The 20,132-nt window shown below is 38.6% G+C and overlaps 1 protein-coding gene across 1 annotated transcript; it reads left to right on the forward strand.

The window, feature by feature from the left end:
* The first annotated feature begins 2,784 nt into the window (after positions 1-2,784).
* On the forward strand, positions 2,785-4,437 carry LOC126442623 (piggyBac transposable element-derived protein 4-like). The gene has a single exon (XM_050090711.1). The coding sequence runs from the start codon at positions 2,785-2,787 to the stop codon at positions 4,435-4,437; it is 1,653 nt and encodes a 550-aa protein (XP_049946668.1).
* The last annotated feature ends 15,695 nt before the right edge of the window (positions 4,438-20,132 follow it).

Below are 20,132 nucleotides of genomic sequence, written 5' to 3' on the forward strand. Positions count from 1 at the left end.
GTTTTGAACGATTCCTGTGAGACCAGTTTTAGATTCCGATGCTTCACTTCAGGTTTCCTGTATCCCTTGGACCTTCTTATTGTCGATGAAACACAGAAATTGCATTGGAATTAAATACAAAAGGCACAGTGCCGAACTAAGTATAGAGGACTGACCCTTCATACATTCTATGATTTGAGCCTTTCCTGTGAGACCAGGTTTAGATTCAGATGCTTCACTTCAGGTTTACTGTATCCCTTGGACCGTCTTATTGACGATGAATCACAGAAATTGCATCGGAATGAATTACTAAAGGCACACTGCCGACTTAAGTACAAGAAGACTGACTCTTCTAACTGTGTATGTTTTGAACCTTTCCTGTTAGATCAGTTATAGATTCCGATGCTTCACTTCAGGTTTACTGTATCCGTTTGACCTTCTTATTCACGATGATACACAGAAATTGCATCGGAATTAAATACAAAAGGCCCAATATCGACTAAAGGACAAGAACACTGGCTCTTCTTACTGACTATGATTTGAACCTTCCCTGTGAGACCAGTTTTAGTTTCCGATGCTTCACCTCAGGTTTACTGTATCCCTTAGACCTTCATACTGACGATGAAACACAGAAATTGCATCCGAATTTAATACAAAACTCACAATTTCGAATTAAGTACTATAAGAACGGCTCTTCGTAATGTCTATGTTTTCAGCATTTCGTATGAGACCAGATTTAGATTCTGATGCTACGTTTCAGGTTTACTGTATCCCTTCGAACTACTTATTGACGATGAAACACAGAAATTGCGTCGGAATTAAATACAAAGGCACAGTGCCGACATAAATACAAGAGGACTGAATCTTCTTACATTCTATGATTTAAGCCTTTCCTGTGAGACCAGTTTTAGATTGCGATGCTTCACTTCAGATTTATTGTATCCCTTTGACCTTCTTATTCAAGATGAAGCGCAGAAATTGCATCGGAATTAAATACCAAAGGCACAATGACGACTTAAGTACAACAACACTGACTCTTCTTACAGTCTATGTTTTGAACCTGTCCTGTTAGACCACTTTTAGATTCCGATGCTTCACTTCAGGATTACTGTATCTTTTGGATCTTTTTATTGATGATGAAACATAGAAATTGCATCGGAATTAAATACAAAAGGCACAATGCCGACTTAAGTACAAGAAGTCTGACTCTTCTTAATGTCTATGTTTTGAACTTAAAAGGTGAGACCAGCTTTAGATTCCGATGCTTCACTTCAGGTTTATTGTATCCCTTGGACCATCTTATTGACTATGAAATACAGAAATTGCATCGGAAATAAATACAAAAGGCACAATGCCGACTTAAGTACAAGAAGACTGACTCTTTTTACTGTCTATGTTCTGAACCTTTCCGGTGAGACCAGGTTTAGATTACGATGCTTCACTTCAGGTTTCCTGTATCCCTTGGCCTTATAATTGACGATGAAACACAGAAATTGCATCGGAATTAAATACAAAAGGCACAATGCCAACTTAAGTACAAGAAAACTGAGTCTTCTTATTGTCTATGATTTGAACCTTTCCTGTGAGACCAGTTTTTGATTCCGATGCATCACTTCAGGTTTACTGTAACCCTTGGACCTTCTTATTGACGATGAAAAACAGAAATTGCATCGGAATTAAATACAAATGGCAGAATGGCGACTAAAGTACAAGAACACTAGATCTTCTTACTGTCTATGTTTTGAACCATTCCTGTGAGAACAGTTTTAGATTCTGATGCTTCACCTCAGGTTTACTGTATCCCTTGGACGTTCACATTAACGATGAAACACGGAAATTGCATCGGAATTAAATACAAAAGGCATAATGCCGATTTAAGTACAAGAGGTCTGACTCTTCTTACATTCTATGATTTGAGCCTCTCCTGTGAGACCAGTTTTAGATTTAGATGTTTCACTTCAGGTTTACTGTATCCCTTGGACCTTCATATTGACGATGAAACACAGAAATTGCATCGGAATTAAATACAAAAGGCAAAATGCCGACGTAAACACAAGAGGACTGACTCTTCTTACATTCTATGATTTAAGCCTTACCTGTGAGACCAGTTTTACATTGCGATGCTTCACTTCAGGTTTATTGTATCCCATGGACCTTCTTATTGAATTTGAAACACAGAAATTGCACCGGAATTAAATACAAAAGGCACAATGCCGACTTAAGTACAACAAGACTGACTCTTCATACCACCTATGTTTCGAACCTTTCCTGTTAGACCAGTTTTAGATTCCGATGCTTCACTTCCGGTTTACTGTATCCCTTGGATCTTCTTATTGATGATGAAACATAGAAATTGCATCGGAATTAACACTCTAAGCGCCAAGCCCGTAAAATTTACGGGCCTGGGATCGCGCGAAAATCACCAAGCCCGTAAAATTTACGGGCCGCTACATTTAATTTCATTCAAAACACTGCAACGTTATTTCTACGGGTTTGGCCAGCGCTATACGTTTTTCAGATGTTTATTAACAAAATGCGTCCATAGATGTCACGGCAGCGCTGTAATTCATGTTAAAACTTATCTTTGCGTTCTCAGTCTGTATATCATTCAGTTGTTTGTCATCATGTTTCGGCGCGGTTTATCAGACGCAGAAATTGCGGATTTGATCAATCATAGCGACACTCTGGATAATGTAGAGAGTGATTCAGACGATTCTGAATGCAATGGTGTGTTTGAAGGTACGTATTTCCGAATTTTCCACGTAATTGTGCAGTACGCACATATCTGTTGAACATGTGTAAACGATGTATGTAGTTACACATAATGTGATATTCTTTTTAGAAGACGAGATTGATGACAGTTTGTCTTCAGATGAAGACGAGAATGATGTTGAAGGTGTTGCTTCAAATCCAGCAGCTGTGCCGTATCCGAAAGACAGTGAGTGGACTGCAGTTGACACCTACCGACCTCTGCCTGTCAACACGACACCCAGGCAGATACTAGTGGATATTGATGAGTCGAGTTCTGTACTGGATTGCAGTAAAGTGTTCCTTACTGACAGTGACGTAAATGAACTCAAGAGACAGACAAATTTGTATGCATCACAGACAATACAGAAGAAAAGAAGAGGAAATAATCTGAAGCCCCATTCAGTTTTGAGTTCGTGGAAGCCAGTGACTATAAGTGAGATGAGGCGTTTCTTGGGTATTATTTTCCACATGTGTGTTTCGAAAAAGCCAAAAATTGCGGACCATTGGAGCACTAATCCTGTTCTTAGTTGTAACTTTTGTCCCCATGTCATGAGCCGTTTGCGTTTCACTCAGATACTGTCATGCTTGCATCTTGTTGACAATTCAAATCAGAAAAAACCAGGCGAAGATGGATTTCATCCACTTTACAAAGTTTTGCCATATTATAATAATTTGAAGGAGCGATGTATCCAGGCATATCGTCCCTCAGAAAAAGTGACAATTGATGAAGGAATTTGCCCATTTCGAGGTCGTGTGAGTTTCCGTGTTTACATGCAAAATAAGCCTCATAAGTATGGACTGAAAGTATATGCTGTTGCTGAAGCCAGTAGTGGCTATGTTGTAAATTTTGAAGTTTATGCTGGTAAGCATATTGTTGACAATTCTTCGTCTGCGGTTATTTTGCGATTGTTGTCTGACAGCAGCTTGCTGAACAAAGGCCACACTGTGTATTTAGATCGATTTTATTCCAGTCCAGAGCTATTTCAGCAACTGGCAGAGAAAGGCACTGGAGCTGTTGGTACTGTGAACAAATCCAGGAAAGGATTGCCTAAAGATTTAGTATCTGCTAAGCTGAAAAAGGGCGAAATGTCTTTTCGGCGTAAAGATAATGTATTGGCAATGAAGTGGAAAGATAAGAGAGATGTGTATACATTGTCTACAAGGCATCAAGCAACATTTGGTACGCATACTAAGAGAAATGGGTCTGTAGTATTGAAACCACTTCAGGTACTTGATTACAACCTCAATAAAATTGGAGTGGATATTGGAGACCAACGCCTGCAGTACAATCCGTTCCAGCACAGAACTGTGAAATGGTGGCGAAAATTATATTTCCATTTGCTGCTTATGGGAGTATCAAATGCATTTTGGCTGTACAATGCAGTGCACAGGAAGAAAATTACAATAACAGACTTTATAACAGTGCTTGCAGTTCAGCTTGTTGAAGACGACACACTTGAATTCATTCCAAGAAATGAAGGAACTGTAGGTCGGCTAACAAAGAGACATTTTTTGCAGCACATACCTGCAACTACTAAGAAGTATGCTGCTCGTGTGTGTCACGTGTGCAGTTCCAGGAGCAAGAAACAGAGTGGCAAGGCTTCTCGCAAAGAGACACGATACGAATGTGAACAGTGTGGCGTTGCACTCTGCCTGGAACCTTGCTTTAAAATTTTCCACACTAAAAAACAATATGATTCTGTGTGAAATTTATATGTAATACTGTATACTATCAGAAACATGTAATGTAGTGCCACAATTTTGGTTAAAAATAAATCACAATTGTATTCCCTTATTCGTATGACTTTTTCTAAATTCTTAAAACATCTAAGTGATTTCTATAACTGTACCTTAAAGCTGTGCATTGTAAAGTAGTTTCTTTCACTCAGAATTAAAGTAGAAATGTGCAGCTTCAAGATGGTACCAAATTTGCCACAATCCAAACAGTAGATTTGATGCAGTAATTTTTTTAATATTGGTAAAATTGCCCGGTTTCTAGGGACGGGTGCATAAAATAGGCCTGGTACAGAGAGTGTTAAATACAAGAGGCACAATGCCGACTTAAGTACAAGAAGACTGACTCTTCTTACTGTCTATGTTCGGAACCTTTCCGCTGAGACCAGGTTTAGATTCCGATTCTTCATTTCAGGTTTCTTGTATCCCTTGGCCCTTCTTATTGACGATGAAACACAGAAATTGCATCAGAATTAAATACAAAAGGCACAATGCCGACTTAAGTACAAGAAAACTGACTCTTCTTGTTGTCTATGATTTGAACCTTTCCTGTGATACCAGTTTTAGATTCCGATGCCTTACTTCAGGTTTACTGTATCCCTTTGACCTTCTTATTGACGATGAAACACAGAAATTGCATCGGAATTAAACACAAAAGGCACAATGCCGACTTAAGTACAAGAGGACTGACACGATTTACATTCTATAATTTAAGCCTATCCTGTAAGACGAGTTTTAGATTCCGATGCCTCACTTCAGGTTTACTGTATCCCATCGACCTTCTTATTGCCGGTGAAACACAGAAATTGCATCAGAATTAAATACAAAAGACTCAATGCCGACTTAAGTACAAGAAGAATGACTCTTGTAACTGTCTATGCTTTCAGCCTTTCCTATGAGACCAGTTTTAGATTCAGATGCTTCACTTCTAATTTACTGTATTCCTTGTACGCTCATATTGACTATGAAACACAGAAATTGCATTGGAATTAAATACAAAATGCACAATCTCGATGTAAGTACATGAATACTGAGTCTTGTTCCTGTATGTGTTTGGAGCCTTTCCTGCGAGACCAGTTTCTGATTCCGATGCTTCACTTCAAGTTTACTGTATCCAATGGACCTTCTTATTGCCGATGAAACACAGAAATTGGATCGCAATTAAATACAAAAGGCACAGTGCCGACTTAAGTACAAGCGGACTGACCCTTCATATATTTTATGATTTGAGCCTATCGTGTGAGACCAGTTTTAGATTCCGATGCTTCACTTTAGGTTTACTGTATCCCTTGGACCTTCCTATTGACGAAGAAAGCCAGAAATTGCATCGGAATTAAATACAAAAGGCACAATGCCGGCTTAAGTACAAGAAGAATGACTCTTCTAACTGTCTATGCATTCAACCTTTCCTATGAGACTAGTTTTAGATTCAGATGCTTCATTTCAGGTTTACTGTATTCCTTGTACGTTCATGTTCACTATGAAACACAGAAATTGCATTGGAATTAAATACAAAATGCACAATGCCGATGTAAGTACAAGAATACTGAGTCTTCTTCCTGTATGTGTTTCGAGCCTTTCCTGCGAGACCAGTTTTTTAATCCGATGCTTCACTTCAAGTTAACTGTATCCCTTGGACCTTCTTATTGACCATGAAACACAGAAATTGCATCGGAATTAAGTACAAATGGCACAATGTCGACTTATGTACAAGAAGAAAGACTCTTCTAACTGTCTATGCTTTCAGCCTTTCCTATGAGACCAGTTTTAGATACAGATGCTTCTCTTCAGGTGTACTGTATCCCTTGGACCTTCATATTGACGATGAAACACAGAGATTGCATCGGAATTAAATACAAAAGGCACAATGCCGACTTAAGTACAAGAAGTCTGACTCTTCTTAATGTCTATGATTTGAAACTTTCCTGTGCGACTAGTTTTAGATTCCGATGCTTCACTTCAGGTTCCCTGTATCCCTTGGACCTTCTTATTGACGATGAAACACAGAAATTGCATCGGAATTAAATTCAAAAAGCACAATGCCCACTTAAATACAAGAAAACTGACTCTATTTACATTCTATGTTTTGAGCCTTTCCTGTAAGACCAGTATTAGATTCCGATGCTTCACTTCCGGTTTACTATATCCTTTTTACATTCTTATTGACGATGAAGCTCAGAAATTGCATCGGAATTAAGTACAAAAGGCACAGTGCCGACTTAAGTTCAAGAGGACTGACCCTTCATACATTCTATGATTTGAGCCTTTCCTGTGAGACCAGTTTTAGATTCCAATGCTTCACTTTAGGTTTACTGTATCCCTTGGACCTTCATATTGACGATGAAACACAGAAATTGAATCGGTATTATTTACAAAAGGCACAATGCCGGCTTAAGTACAATAAAACTGACTCTTCATACTGTCTATGTTTTGAACCATTCCTGTTGGATCAGTTTTAGATTCCGATGCATCACTTCAGGTTTACCGTATCCCTTGGACCTGCTTATTGACGATGAAACACAGAATTTGCATCGGAATTAAATACAAAAGGTACAATGCCGACTTAAGTACAAGAGGACTGACCCTTCATACATTCTATGTTTTGAAACTATCCTGTGAATCCAGTTTTGGATTCCGATGCTTCTCCTCAGGTTTACTGTATACCTTGGACCATCTTATTGACGATGAAATACAGAAATTGCATCGGAATTTAATACAAAAGGCACAATGCCGACTTACGTACAAGAAGACTGTCTCTTCTTACTGTCTATGTTTTAACCCTTCCTGTGAGACCACTTTTAGATTCTGATGCTTCACTTCAGGTTTCCTGTATCCCTTGGACCTTCTTATTGTCGATGGAACACAGAATTTGCATTAGTATTAAATACAAAAGGCACAGTGCCGACCTAAGTATAGAGGACTGACCCTTCATACATTCCATGATTTGAGCCTTTCCTGTGAGACCAGTTTTAGATTCAGATCTTCACTTCAGGTTTACTGTATCCTTTGGACCGTTTTATTGACGATGAAACACAGAAATTGCATCGGAATTCAATACAAAGGCACAATGCCGACATAAATACAAGAGGACTGAATCTTCTTACATTCTATGATTTAAGCCTTTCGTGTGAGACCAGTTTTAGTTTGCGATGCTTCACTTCAGATTTATTGTATCCCTTGGACCTTCTTATTCAAGATGAAACACAGAAATTGCATCGGAATTAAATACAAAAGTCACAATGACGACTTAAGTACAACAACACTGACTCTTCTTCCAGTCTATGTTTTGAACCTGTCCTGTTAGACCACTTTTAGATTCCGATGCTTCACTTCAGGATTACTGTATCCCTTGGACCTTTTTATTGATGATGAAACATAGAAATTGCATCGGAATTAAATACAAATGCACAATGCCGACTTAAGTACAAGAAGTCTGACTCTTCTTAATGTCTATGTTTTGAACTTATAAGGTGAGACCAGCTTTAGATTCCGATGCTTCACTTCAGGTTTATTGTATCCCTTGGACCTTCTTATTGACTATGAAATACAGAAATTGCATCGGAAATAAATACAAAAGGCACAATGCCGACTTAAGTTCAAGAAGTCTGACTCTTTTTACTGTCTATGTTCTGAACCTTTCCGGTGAGACCAGGTTTAGATTCCGATGCTTCACTTCAGGTTTCCTGTATCCCTTGGCCTTATAATTGACGATGAAACACAGAAATTGCATCGGAATTAAATACAAAAGGCACAATGCCAACTTAAGTACAAGAAAACTGAGTCTTCTTATTGTCTATGTTTTGAACCTTTCCTGTGAGACCAGTTTTTGATTCCGATGCATCACTTCAGGTTTACTGTAACCCTTGGACCTTCATATTGACGATGAAGCACAGAAATTGCATCGGAATTAAATACAAAAGGCACAATGCCAACTAAGTACAAGAGGTATGACTCTTCTTACTTTCTATGCTTTGGCCTTTCCTGTGAGTCCAGTTTTAGATTCCGATGCTGCACTTCATGTTTACTGAATCTGTTGGACCTTCTTACTGACGATGAAACACAGAAATTGCATCGCTAATAAATACAAAAGGCACAGTGACAACTTAAGTGCAAGAGGACTGACCCTTCATACATTCTATGATATGAGCCTTTCCTGTGAGACCAGTTTTAGATTCCAATGTTTCATTTCAGGTTTACTGTATCCCTTGGACCTTCTTATGGCCGATGAAACACAGAAATTGCATCGGAATTAAATACAAAACTCACGATGACGACTTAAGTACTAGAAGACTGACTCTTCTTACTGTCTATGATTTGAACCCTTCCTGTGAGACCAGTTTTAAATTTCGATGCTTCACTTCAGGTTTCCTGTATCACTTGGACCTTCTTATTGACGATGACACACAGAAATTGCATCGGAATTAATTACAAAAAGTACAATGCCGACATAAGTACAAGAAAACTGACTGTTCTTATTGTCTATGTTTCAAACCTTTCCTGTGAGACCAGTTTCAGATTACGATGCTTTACTTCAGGTTTACTGTAACCCTTGGACCTTCTTATTGACGATGAAAAACAGAAATTGCATCGAAATTAAATACAAATGGCAGAATGGCGACTAAAGTACAAGAACACTAGCTCTTCTTACTGTCTATGTTTTGAACCATTCCTGTGAGACCAGTTTTAGATTCTGATGCTTCACCTCAGGTTTACTGTATCCCTTGGACGTTCACATTAACGATGAAACACGGAAATTGCATCGGAATTAAATACAAAAGGCATAATGCCGATTTAAGTACAAGAGGACTGACTCTTCTTACATTCTATGATTTGAGCCTCTCCTGTGAGACCAGTTTTAGATTTAGATGTTTCACTTCAGGTTTACTGTATCCCTTGGACCTTCATATTGACGATGAAACACAGAAATTGCATCGGAATTAAATACAAAAGGCAAAATGCCGACGTAAACACAAGAGGACTGACTCTTCTTACATTCTATGATTTAAGCCTTACCTGTGAGACCAGTTTTATATTGCGATGCTTCACTTCAAGTTTATTGTATCCCATGGACATTCTTATTGAATTTGAAACACAGAAATTGCACCGGAATTAAATACAAGAGGCACAATGCCGACTTAAGTACAACAAGACTGACTCTTCATACCACCTATGTTTCGAACCTTTCCTGTTAGACCACTTTTAGATTCCGATGCTTCACTTCAGGTTTACTGTATCCCTTGGATCTTCTTATTGATGATGAAACATAGAAATTGCATCGGAATTAAATACAAGAGGCACAATGCCGACTTAAGTACAAGAAGACTGACTCTTCTTACTGTCTATGTTCGGAACCTTTCCGGTGAGACCAGGTTTAGATTCCGATTCTTCACTTCAGGTTTCTTGTATCCCTTGGCCCTTCTTATTGACGATGAAACACAGAAATTGCATCAGAATTAAATACAAAAGGCACAATGCCGACTTAAGTACAAGAAAACTGACTCTTCTTGTTGTCTATGATTTGAACCTTTCCTGTGAGACCAGTTTTAGATTTCGATGCCTTACTTCAGGTTTACTGTATCCCTTTGACCTTCTTATTGACGATGAAACACAGAAATTGCATCGGAATTAAACACAAAAGGCACAAGGCCGACTTAAGTACAAGAGGACTGACACGATTTACATTCTATAATTTAAGCCTATCCTGTAAGACGAGTTTTAGATTCCGATGACTCACTTCAGGTTTACTGTATCCCATCGACCTTCTTATTGCCGGTGAAACACAGAAATTGCATCAGAAATAAATACATAAGACTCAATGCCGACTTAAGTACAATAAGAATGACTCTTCTAACTGTCTATGCTTTCAGCCTTTCCTATGAGACCAGTTTTAGATTCAGATGCTTCACTTCTAGTTTACTGTATTCCTTGTACGCTCATATTGACTATGAAACACAGAAATTGCATTGGAATTAAATACAAAATGCACAATCTCGATGTAAGTACATGAATACTGAGTCTTGTTCCTGTATGTGTTTGGAGCCTTTCCTGCGAGACCAGTTTCTGATTCCGTTGCTTCACTTCAAGTTTACTGTATCCAATGGACCTTCTTATTGCCGATGAAACACAGAAATTGGATCGCAATTAAATACAAAAGGCACAGTGCCGACTTAAGTACAAGCGGACTGACCCTTCATATATTTTATGATTTGAGCCTATCCTGTGAGACCAGTTTTAGATTCCGATGCTTCACTTTAGGTTTACTGTATCCCTTGGACCTTCTTATTGACGAAGAAAGCCAGAAATTGCATCGGAATTAAATACAAAAGGCACAATGCCGTCTTAAGTACAAGAAGAATGACTCTTCTAACTGTCTATGCATTCAACCTTTCCTATGAGACTAGTTTTAGATTCAGATGCTTCATTTCAGGTTTGCTGTATTCCTTGTACGTTCATGTTCACTATGAAACACAGAAATTGCATTGGAATTAAATACAAAATGCACAATGCCGATGTAAGTACAAGAATACTGAGTCTTCTTCCTGTATGTGTTTCGAGCCTTTCCTGCGAGACCAGTTTTTTAATCCGATGCTTCACTTCAAGTTAACTGTATCCCTTGGACCTTCTTATTGACCATGAAACACAGAAATTGCATCGGAATTAAGTACAAATGGCACAACGTCGACTTAAGTACAAGAAGAAAGACTCTTCTAACTGTCTATGCTTTCAGCCTTTCCTATGAGACCAGTTTTAGATTCAGATGCTTCTCTTCAGGTTGACTGTATCCCTTGGACCTTCATATTGACGATGAAACACAGAGATTGCATCGGAATTAAATACAAAAGGCACAATGCCGACTTAAGTACAAGAAGTCTGACTCTTCTTAATGTCTATGATTTGAAACTTTCCTGTGCGACTAGTTTTAGATTCCGATGCTTCACTTCAGGTTCCCTGTATCCCTTGGACCATCTTATTGACGACGAAACACAGAAATTGCATCGGAATTAAAATCAAAAAGTACAATGCCCACTTAAAAACAAAAAAACTGACTCTATTTACATTCTATGTTTTGAGCCTTTCCTGTAAGACCAGTATTAGATTCCGATGCTTCACTTCCGGTTTACTATATCCTTTGGACATTCTTATTGACGATGAAGCTCAGAAATTGCATCGGAATAAAGTACAAAAGGCACAGTGCCGACTTAAGTTCAAGAGGACTGACCCTTCATACATTCTATGATTTGAGCCTTTCCTGTGAGACCAGTTTTAGATTCCAATGCTTCACTTAAGGTTTACTGTGTCCCTTGGACCTTCATATTGACGATGAAACACAGAAATTGAATCGGTATTATTTACAAAAGGCACAATGCCGGCTTAAGTACAATAAAACTGACTCTTCATACTGTCTATGTTTTGAACCATTCCTGTTAGATCAGTTTTAGATTCCGATGCATCACTTCAGGTTTACCGTATCCCTTGGACCTGCTTATTGACGATGAAACACAGAATTTGCATCGGAATTAAATACAAAAGGCACAATGCCGTCTTAAGTACAAGAAGTACAATGCCGACCTAAGTACAGGAAAACTGACTCTATTTACATTCTATGATTTGAGCCTTTCCGGTAAGATCAGTTTTAAATTCCGAAGCTTCACTCCCGCTTTACTATATCCCCTGGACATTCTTATTGACGATAAAGCTCAGAAATTTTATCGGAATTAAATACAAAAGGCACAGTGCCGACTTAAGTACAGGAGGACTGACCCTTCACACATTCTATGTTTTGAACCTATCCTGTGAATCCAGTTTTGGATTCCGATGCTTCACCTCAGGTTTACTGTATACCTTGGACCATCTTATTGACGATGAAATACAGAAATTGCATCGGAATTAAATACAAAAGGCACAATGCCGACTTACGTACAAGAAGACTGTCTCTTCTTACTGTCTATGTTTTAACCCTTCCTGTGAGACCACTTTTAGATTCCGATGCTTCACTTCAGGTTTCCTGTATCCCTTGGACCTTCTTATTGTCGATGAAACACAGAATTTGCATTAGTATTAAATACAAAAGGCACAGTGCCGACCTAAGTATAGAGGTCTGACCCTTCATACATTCTATGATTTGAGCCTTTCCTGTGAGACCAGTTTTAGATTCAGATGCTTCACTTCAAGTTTACTGTATCCCTTGGACCGTTTTATTGACGATGAAACACAGACATTGAATCGGAATGAATTACTAAAGGCACAATGCCGACTTAAGTACAAGAAGACTGACTCCTCTAACTGTCTATGATTTGAACCTTACCTGTTAGATCAGTTCTAGATTCCGATGCTTCACTTCAGGTTTACTGTATCCCTTGGACCTTCTTATTGACGATGATACACAGAAATTGCATCCGAATTTAATTCAAAACGCACAATGTCGAATTAAGTACTATAAGAACGGCTCTTCGTAATGTCTATGTTTTCAGCCTTTCCTATGAGACCAGATTTAGATTCCGATGCTTCATTTCAGGTTTACTGTATCCCTTCGAACTTCTTATTGACGAAGAAACACAGAAATTGCATCGGAATTCAATACAAAGGCACAATGCCGACATAAATACAAGAGGACTGAATCTTCTTACATTCTATGATTTAAGCCTTTCCTGTGAGACCAGTTTTAGTTTGCGATGCTTCACTTCAGATTTATTGTATCCCTTGGACCTTCTTATTGAAGATGAAACACAGAAATTGCATCGGAATTAAATACAAAAGGCACAATGCCAACTTAAGTACAAGAAAACTGACTCTTCTTATTGTCTATGTTTTGAGCCTTTCCTGTGAGACCAGTTTTTGATTCCGATGCATCACTTCAGGTTTACTGTAACCCTTGGACCTTCATATTGACTATGAAGCACAGAAATTGCATCGGAATTAAATACAAAAGGCACAATGCCAACTAAGTACAAGAGGTATGACTCTTCTTACATTCTATGCTTGGGCCTTTCCTGTGAGTCCAGTTTTAGATTCCGATGCTGCACTTCATGTTTACTGTATCCCTTGGACCTTCTTATTGCCGATGAAACACAGAAATTGCATCGGAATTAAATACAAAACTCACAATGCCGACATAAGTAATAGAAGACTGACTCTTCTTACTGTCTATGTTTTGAACCTTTCCTCTCAGATCAGTTTTAGATTCCGATGCTTCACCTCAGGTTTACTGTATCCCCTGGACCTGCTTATGGACGATGAAACACAGATATTGCATCGTAATTAAATACAAAAGTCACAATGCCGAGTTAAGTACAAGAAGTATGACTTTTCGTACTGTCTATGTTTAGAACGTTTCCTGTGAGACCAGTTTTAGATTTCGATGCTTCTCTTCAGGTTTACTGTATCCTTTGGACCGCTTATTGATGATGAAACACAGAAATTGCATCGGAATTAAATACACAAGGCACATTGCCGACTTATGTACAAGAAGTCAGACTCTTCTTACTGTCTATGTTTTTAATCCTTCCTGTGAGACCAGTTTTGGATTCCGATGCTTCACTTCAGGTTTCCTGTATCCCTTGGACCTTCTTGTTGACGATGAAACACAGAAATTGCGTCGGAATTAACTACAAAAAGTACAATGCCGACTTAAGTACAAGAAAACTGACTGGTTTTATTGTCTGTGTTTCAAACCTTTCCTGTGAGACCAGTTTCAGATTACGATGCTTTACTTCAGGTTTACTGTAACCCTTGGACCTTCTTATTGACGATGAAAAACAGAAATTGCATCGGAATTAAATACAAAAGGCGCAATGTCGACGAAAGTACAAGAACACTGGCTCTTCTTACTGTCTATGTTTGCAACCTTTCCTGTGATACCACATTTAGATTCCGATGCTTCACCTCAGGTTTACGGTATCCCTTAGAGCTTCATATTGACGATGAAACACAGAAATTGCATCCAAAATAAATACAAAACGCACAATGTCGAATTAAGAACAATAAGACCGCCTCTTCTTAATGTCTATGCTTTCAGCCTTTCCTATGAGACCAGATTTATATTCCGATGCTTCATTTCAGGTTTACTGTATCCCTTGGACCTTCTTACTGACGATGAAACACGGAAATTGCATCGGGATTAAATACAAAAGGCATAATGCCGACTTAAGTACACGAGGACTGACTCTTCTTACATTCTATGATTTGAGCCTCTCCTGTGAGATCAGTTTTAGATTTCGATATTTCACTTCAGGTTTACTGTATCCCTTGGACCTTCTTGTTGACGATGAAACACAGAAATTGCATCGGAATTAAATACAAAATGCACAATGCCGACGTAAACACAAGAGGACTGACTCTTCTTACATTCTATGATTTAAGCCTTACCTGTGAGACCAGTTTTAGATTGCGATGCTTCACTTCAGGTTTATTGTATCCCTTGGACCTTCTTATTGAAGATGAAACACAGAAATTGCACCGGAATTAAATACAAAAGGCACAATGCCGACTTAAATACAACAAGACTGACTCTTCATACCACCTATGATTCGAACCTTTCCTGTCAGACCACTTTTAGATTCCGATGCTTCACTTCAGGTTTACTGTATCCCTTGGATCTTCTTATTGATGATGAAACATAGAAATTGCATCGAAATTAAATACAAGAGGCACAATGCCGACTTAAGTACAAGAAGACTGACTCTTCTTACTGTCTATGTTCGGAACCTTTCCGGTGAGACCAGGTTTTTGATTCCGATTCTTCACTTCAGGTTTCCTGTATCCCTTGGCCCTTCTTATTGACGATGAAACACAGAAATTGCATCGGAATTAAATACAAAAGGCACAATTCCGACTTAAGTACAAGCGGACTGACTCAATTTACATTCTATAATTTGAGCCTATCCTGTAAAACCAGTTTTAGATTCCGATGCTTCACTTCAGGTTTACTGTATCCCATCGACCTTCTTATTGCCGATGAAACACAGAAATTGCATCAGAATTAAATACAAAAGGCTCAATGCCGACTTAAGTACAAGAAGAATGACTCTTCTAACTGTCTATGTTTCGAACCTTTCCTGTTAGATCAGTTTTAGATTCCGATGTTTCACTTCATGTTTACTGTTTCCCCTGCACCTGCTTATTGACAATGAAACACAGATATTGCATCGTAATTAAATACAAAAGGCAAAATGACGACTTAAATACAAGAAGTCTGACTCTTCTTATTGTTTATGTTATGAACCTATCCTGTGAGACCAGTTTTGGATTCCGATGCTTCACTTCAGGTTTACTGTATCCCTTGGACCTTCTTACTGACGATGAAACACAGAAATTGCATCGGAATTAAATACAAAAGGCACAATGCCGACTTAAGTACAAGAAGATTGACTCTTAATACTGTCTATGTTTTGAACCTTTCCTGTGAGGCCAGTTTTAGATACCGATGCTTCACTTCAGGTTTACTGTATGCCTTGGACCTTCGTATTGATGATGAAATACAAATATTGCATAGGAAATAAATACAAAATGCACATTGCCGACTTATGAACAAGAAGTCAAACAATTCTTACTGTCTACGTTTTGAACCTTTCCTGTTAGACCAGTTCTAGATTCAGATGCAACACCTCAGGTTAACTTTATCCCTTGGATCATCTTATTGAATATGAAACATAGAAATTGTATCGGAATTAAATACAAAAGGCACAATTCCGACTTAAGTACAAGAAGACTGACTCTTCTTACTGTCTATGTTTTGAACCGTTCCGGTGAGACGATTTTTAGAGTCCGATGCTTCACTTCAGGTTTCCTGTATCCCTTGGATCTTCTTATTAACGATGAAACACAGAAATTGCATCGGAATTAAATACAAAAGGCACAGTGCCGACTTAAGTACAAGAGGACTGGCCCTTCATACATTCTATGATTTGAGCCTTTCCTGTGAGACCAGTTTTAGATTCCGATGCTTCACTTTAGGTATACTGTATCCCTTGGACCTTCGTATTGACGATGAAACACAGAGATTGCATCGGAATTAAACACAAAAGGCACAATGCCGACTTAAGTACAAGGAGAATTACTCTTCTAACTGTCTATGCTTTCAGCCATTCCTATGAGACCGGTTTTAGATTCAGATGCTTCACTTCAGGTTTACTGTATCAATTGGACCTTCATATTGACGATGAAACACAAAAATTGCATCGTATTTAAATACTAAAAGGCACAATGCAGACTTAATTACAAGAGATCTGACTCTTGTTACATCCTATGCTTGAGCCTTTCCTGTGAGACCAGTTTTAGATTCCGATGCAGCACTTCAGGTTTACGGAGTCCCGTGGACCTTCTTACTGACGATGAAACACAAAAATTGCATCGGAAATATTTAATTCAGTGCCGACTTAAATACAAGTGGACTGACCCTTCATACATAATATCATTTAAATCATTCCTGTGAGACCAGTTTTAGATAACGATGCTTCACTTCAGGTTTACTGTATCCCTTGGACCTTCTTATTGACGATGAAACACAGAGATTGCATCGGAATGAAATACAAAATGCACAATGCTGAAGTAAGTACAAGAAGACTGAGTCTTATTCCTGTATGTGTTTGGAGCCTTTACTGCGAGACCACATTTTGATTCTGATGCTTCACTTCAGGGTTACTGTATCCCTTGGACGTTCATATTGACGATGAAACACAGAAATTGCATCGGATTTAAATACTAAAAGGCAAAATGCCGACATAAGTACAAGAGGTCTGACTCTTCATACATCCTGTGCTTGAGACTTTCTTGTGAGACCAGTTTTAGATTCCGTGGCTGCACTTCAGGTTTACGGAGTCCCTTGGACCTTCTTACTAAGGCATAAAACACAAAAATTGCATCGCAATCGAATAATTTAGTGCCGACTTAATGACAAGAGGACTGACCCTTAATACATAATATGATTTAAGCCATTACCGTGAGCCCAGTTTTAGATTCCGATGCTTCACTTCACGTTTACTGTATCCCTTGGACCTTCATATTGACGATGAAACACAGAAATTGCATCGTATTTAAATACTAAAAGGCACAATGCAGACTTAATTACAAGAGATCTGACTCTGGTTACATCCTATGGTTGAGCCTTTCCTGTGAGACCAGTTTTAGATTCCGATGCAGCACTTCAGGTTTACAGAGTCCCTTGGACCTTCTTACTGACGATGAAACACAAAAATTGCATCGGAGTTATTTAATTCAGTGCCGACTTAAGTACAAGAGGACTGACCCTTCATACATAATATGATTTAAGCCATTCCTGTGAGACCAGTTTTAGATTCCGATGCTTCTCTTCGGGTTTACTGTATCCCTTGGATCTTCTTATAGACGATGAAACACAGAAATTGCATCGGAATGAAATACAAAATGCACAATGCCGACGTAAGTACAACAAGACTGACTCTTCTCACTGTCTATGTTTTGAACCTTTCCTGTTAGATCAGTTTTAGATTCCGATGCTTCACATCAGGTTTACTGTATCCCTTGCACCTTCTTATTGACGATGAAACACAGAAATTGCATCGGAATTAAATACAAAAGGCACAGTGCCGACTTAAGTACAAGAGGATTGACCCTTCATACATTCAATGATTTGAGCCTTTCCTGTGAGACCAGTTTTAGATTCCGATGCTTCACTTTAGGTTTACTGTATCCCTTGGACCGTCGTATTGACGATGAAACACAGAAATTGCATCGGAATTAAATACAAAAGGCACAATGCCGACTTAAGTACAAGAAGAAATACTCTTCTAACTGTCTATGCCTTCAGACTTTCGTATGAGACCGGTTTTAGATTCAGATGCTTCACTTCAGGTTTACTGTATCACTTGGACCTTCATATTGACGATGAAACACAGAAATTGCATCCGAATGAAATACAAAAGGCACAATGCCGATTTAAGTACAAGAAGACTGACTCTTCTTACTGTCTATGTTTTGAACCTTTCCTGTTAGATCAGTTTTAGATTCCGATGCTTCACTTCAGGTTTACTGTATCCCTTGGACCTTCTTATTGACGATGAAACACAGAAATCCCATCGGAATTAAATACAAATGGCACAATGCCGACTTATGTACAAGAAGACTGCCTCTTGTTACTGTCTATGTTTTGAACCATTCCTGTGAGACCAGTTTCATATTCCGATGCTTCACTTCAAGTTTACTGTATTCCTTGGACCTTCGTATTGATGATGAAACACAGAGATTGCATCGGAATTAAAAACAAAAGGCACATTGCCGACTTATGTACAAAAAGACAGACTCTTCTTACTGTCTATGTTTTGAACTTTTCCTGTGAGACCAGTCTTAGATTCCGATGCTTTACTTAAGGTTTACTGTATCCCTTGGACCGTCGTATTGACGATGACACACAGAAATTGCATCGGAATAAAAAACAAAAAGCCAAATGCCGACTTAAATAAAAGAAGACTGACCCTTCTTACATTCTATGATTTGAGCCTCTCCTGTGAGACCAGTTTTAGATTCCGATGCTTCTCTTCAGGTGTACTGTATCCCTTGGACCTTCTTAATGACGATGAAACACAGAAATTGCATCAGAATTAAATACGAAAGCACTATGCCGACTTAAGTACAACTAGACTAGCTCTCCTTACTGCTTATGTTTTGTACCTTTCCTGTGAGACCAGTTTTATATTCCGATACTTCACTTTAGGTTTACTGCATCCCTTGGACCTTCTTATTGACGAATAAACGTAGAAGTTGCACCGGAATTAAATACAAAAGGCACAATGCCCACATATGTAGAAGAAGACTGATTTTTCTTACTGTCTGTTGTTTGATCCTTTCCTGTGGGACCAGTTTTAGATTCCGATGCTTTACTTCAGGTTTACTGTATCTCTTGGACCTTCATATTGACGACGAAACACAGAAATTCCATCGGAATTAAATACAAAAAGGCACAATGCCGCCTAAAGTACAAGAAGACTGATTCTTCTTACTGTCTGTGTTTTGAACCTTTCCTGGGAGACCAGTTTTAGATACCGATGCTTCACATCAGGTTTACTGTATACCTTGGACCTTCTTATTGACGATGAAACACAGAAATTGCTTCGGAAATACATACAAATGGCACAATGTCGACTAAAGTACAAGATCACTGACTCTTCGTACTGTCTATAATTTGAACCTTTTCTGTGAGACCAGTTTTAAATTCCGATGCTTTACTTCAGGTTTACTGTATCTCTTGGACCTTCTTATTGACGATGAAACACAGAAATTGCGTCAGAATTACATACAAAATGCTCAATGCCGTCTTAAGTACAAGAAGAATGACTCTTCTAACTGTCTATGCTTTCAGCCTCTCCTATGAGATCAGTTTTAGATTCAGATGCTTCCCTTCAAGTTTACTGTACTCCTTGTACGTTCATATTGACTATGAAACACAGAAATTGCAATGGAATTAAATACAAAATGCACAATGCCGATGTAAGTACATGAATACTGAGTCTTCTTCCTGTATGTGTTTGGAGCCTTTCCTGCGAGACCAGTTTCTGATTCCGATGCTTCACTTCAGGTTATCTGTATCCCATGGACCTTCATATTGACGATGAAACACTGAAATTGCATCGGAATTAAATACAAAAGGCACAGTGCAGACAAAGTACAAGAGGTCTGACTCTTCTTACATTCTATGC

Source organism: Schistocerca serialis, unplaced genomic scaffold (assembly GCF_023864345.2).
Source record: "Schistocerca serialis cubense isolate TAMUIC-IGC-003099 unplaced genomic scaffold, iqSchSeri2.2 HiC_scaffold_1393, whole genome shotgun sequence".
Lineage (NCBI taxonomy): Eukaryota > Metazoa > Arthropoda > Insecta > Orthoptera > Acrididae > Schistocerca > Schistocerca serialis.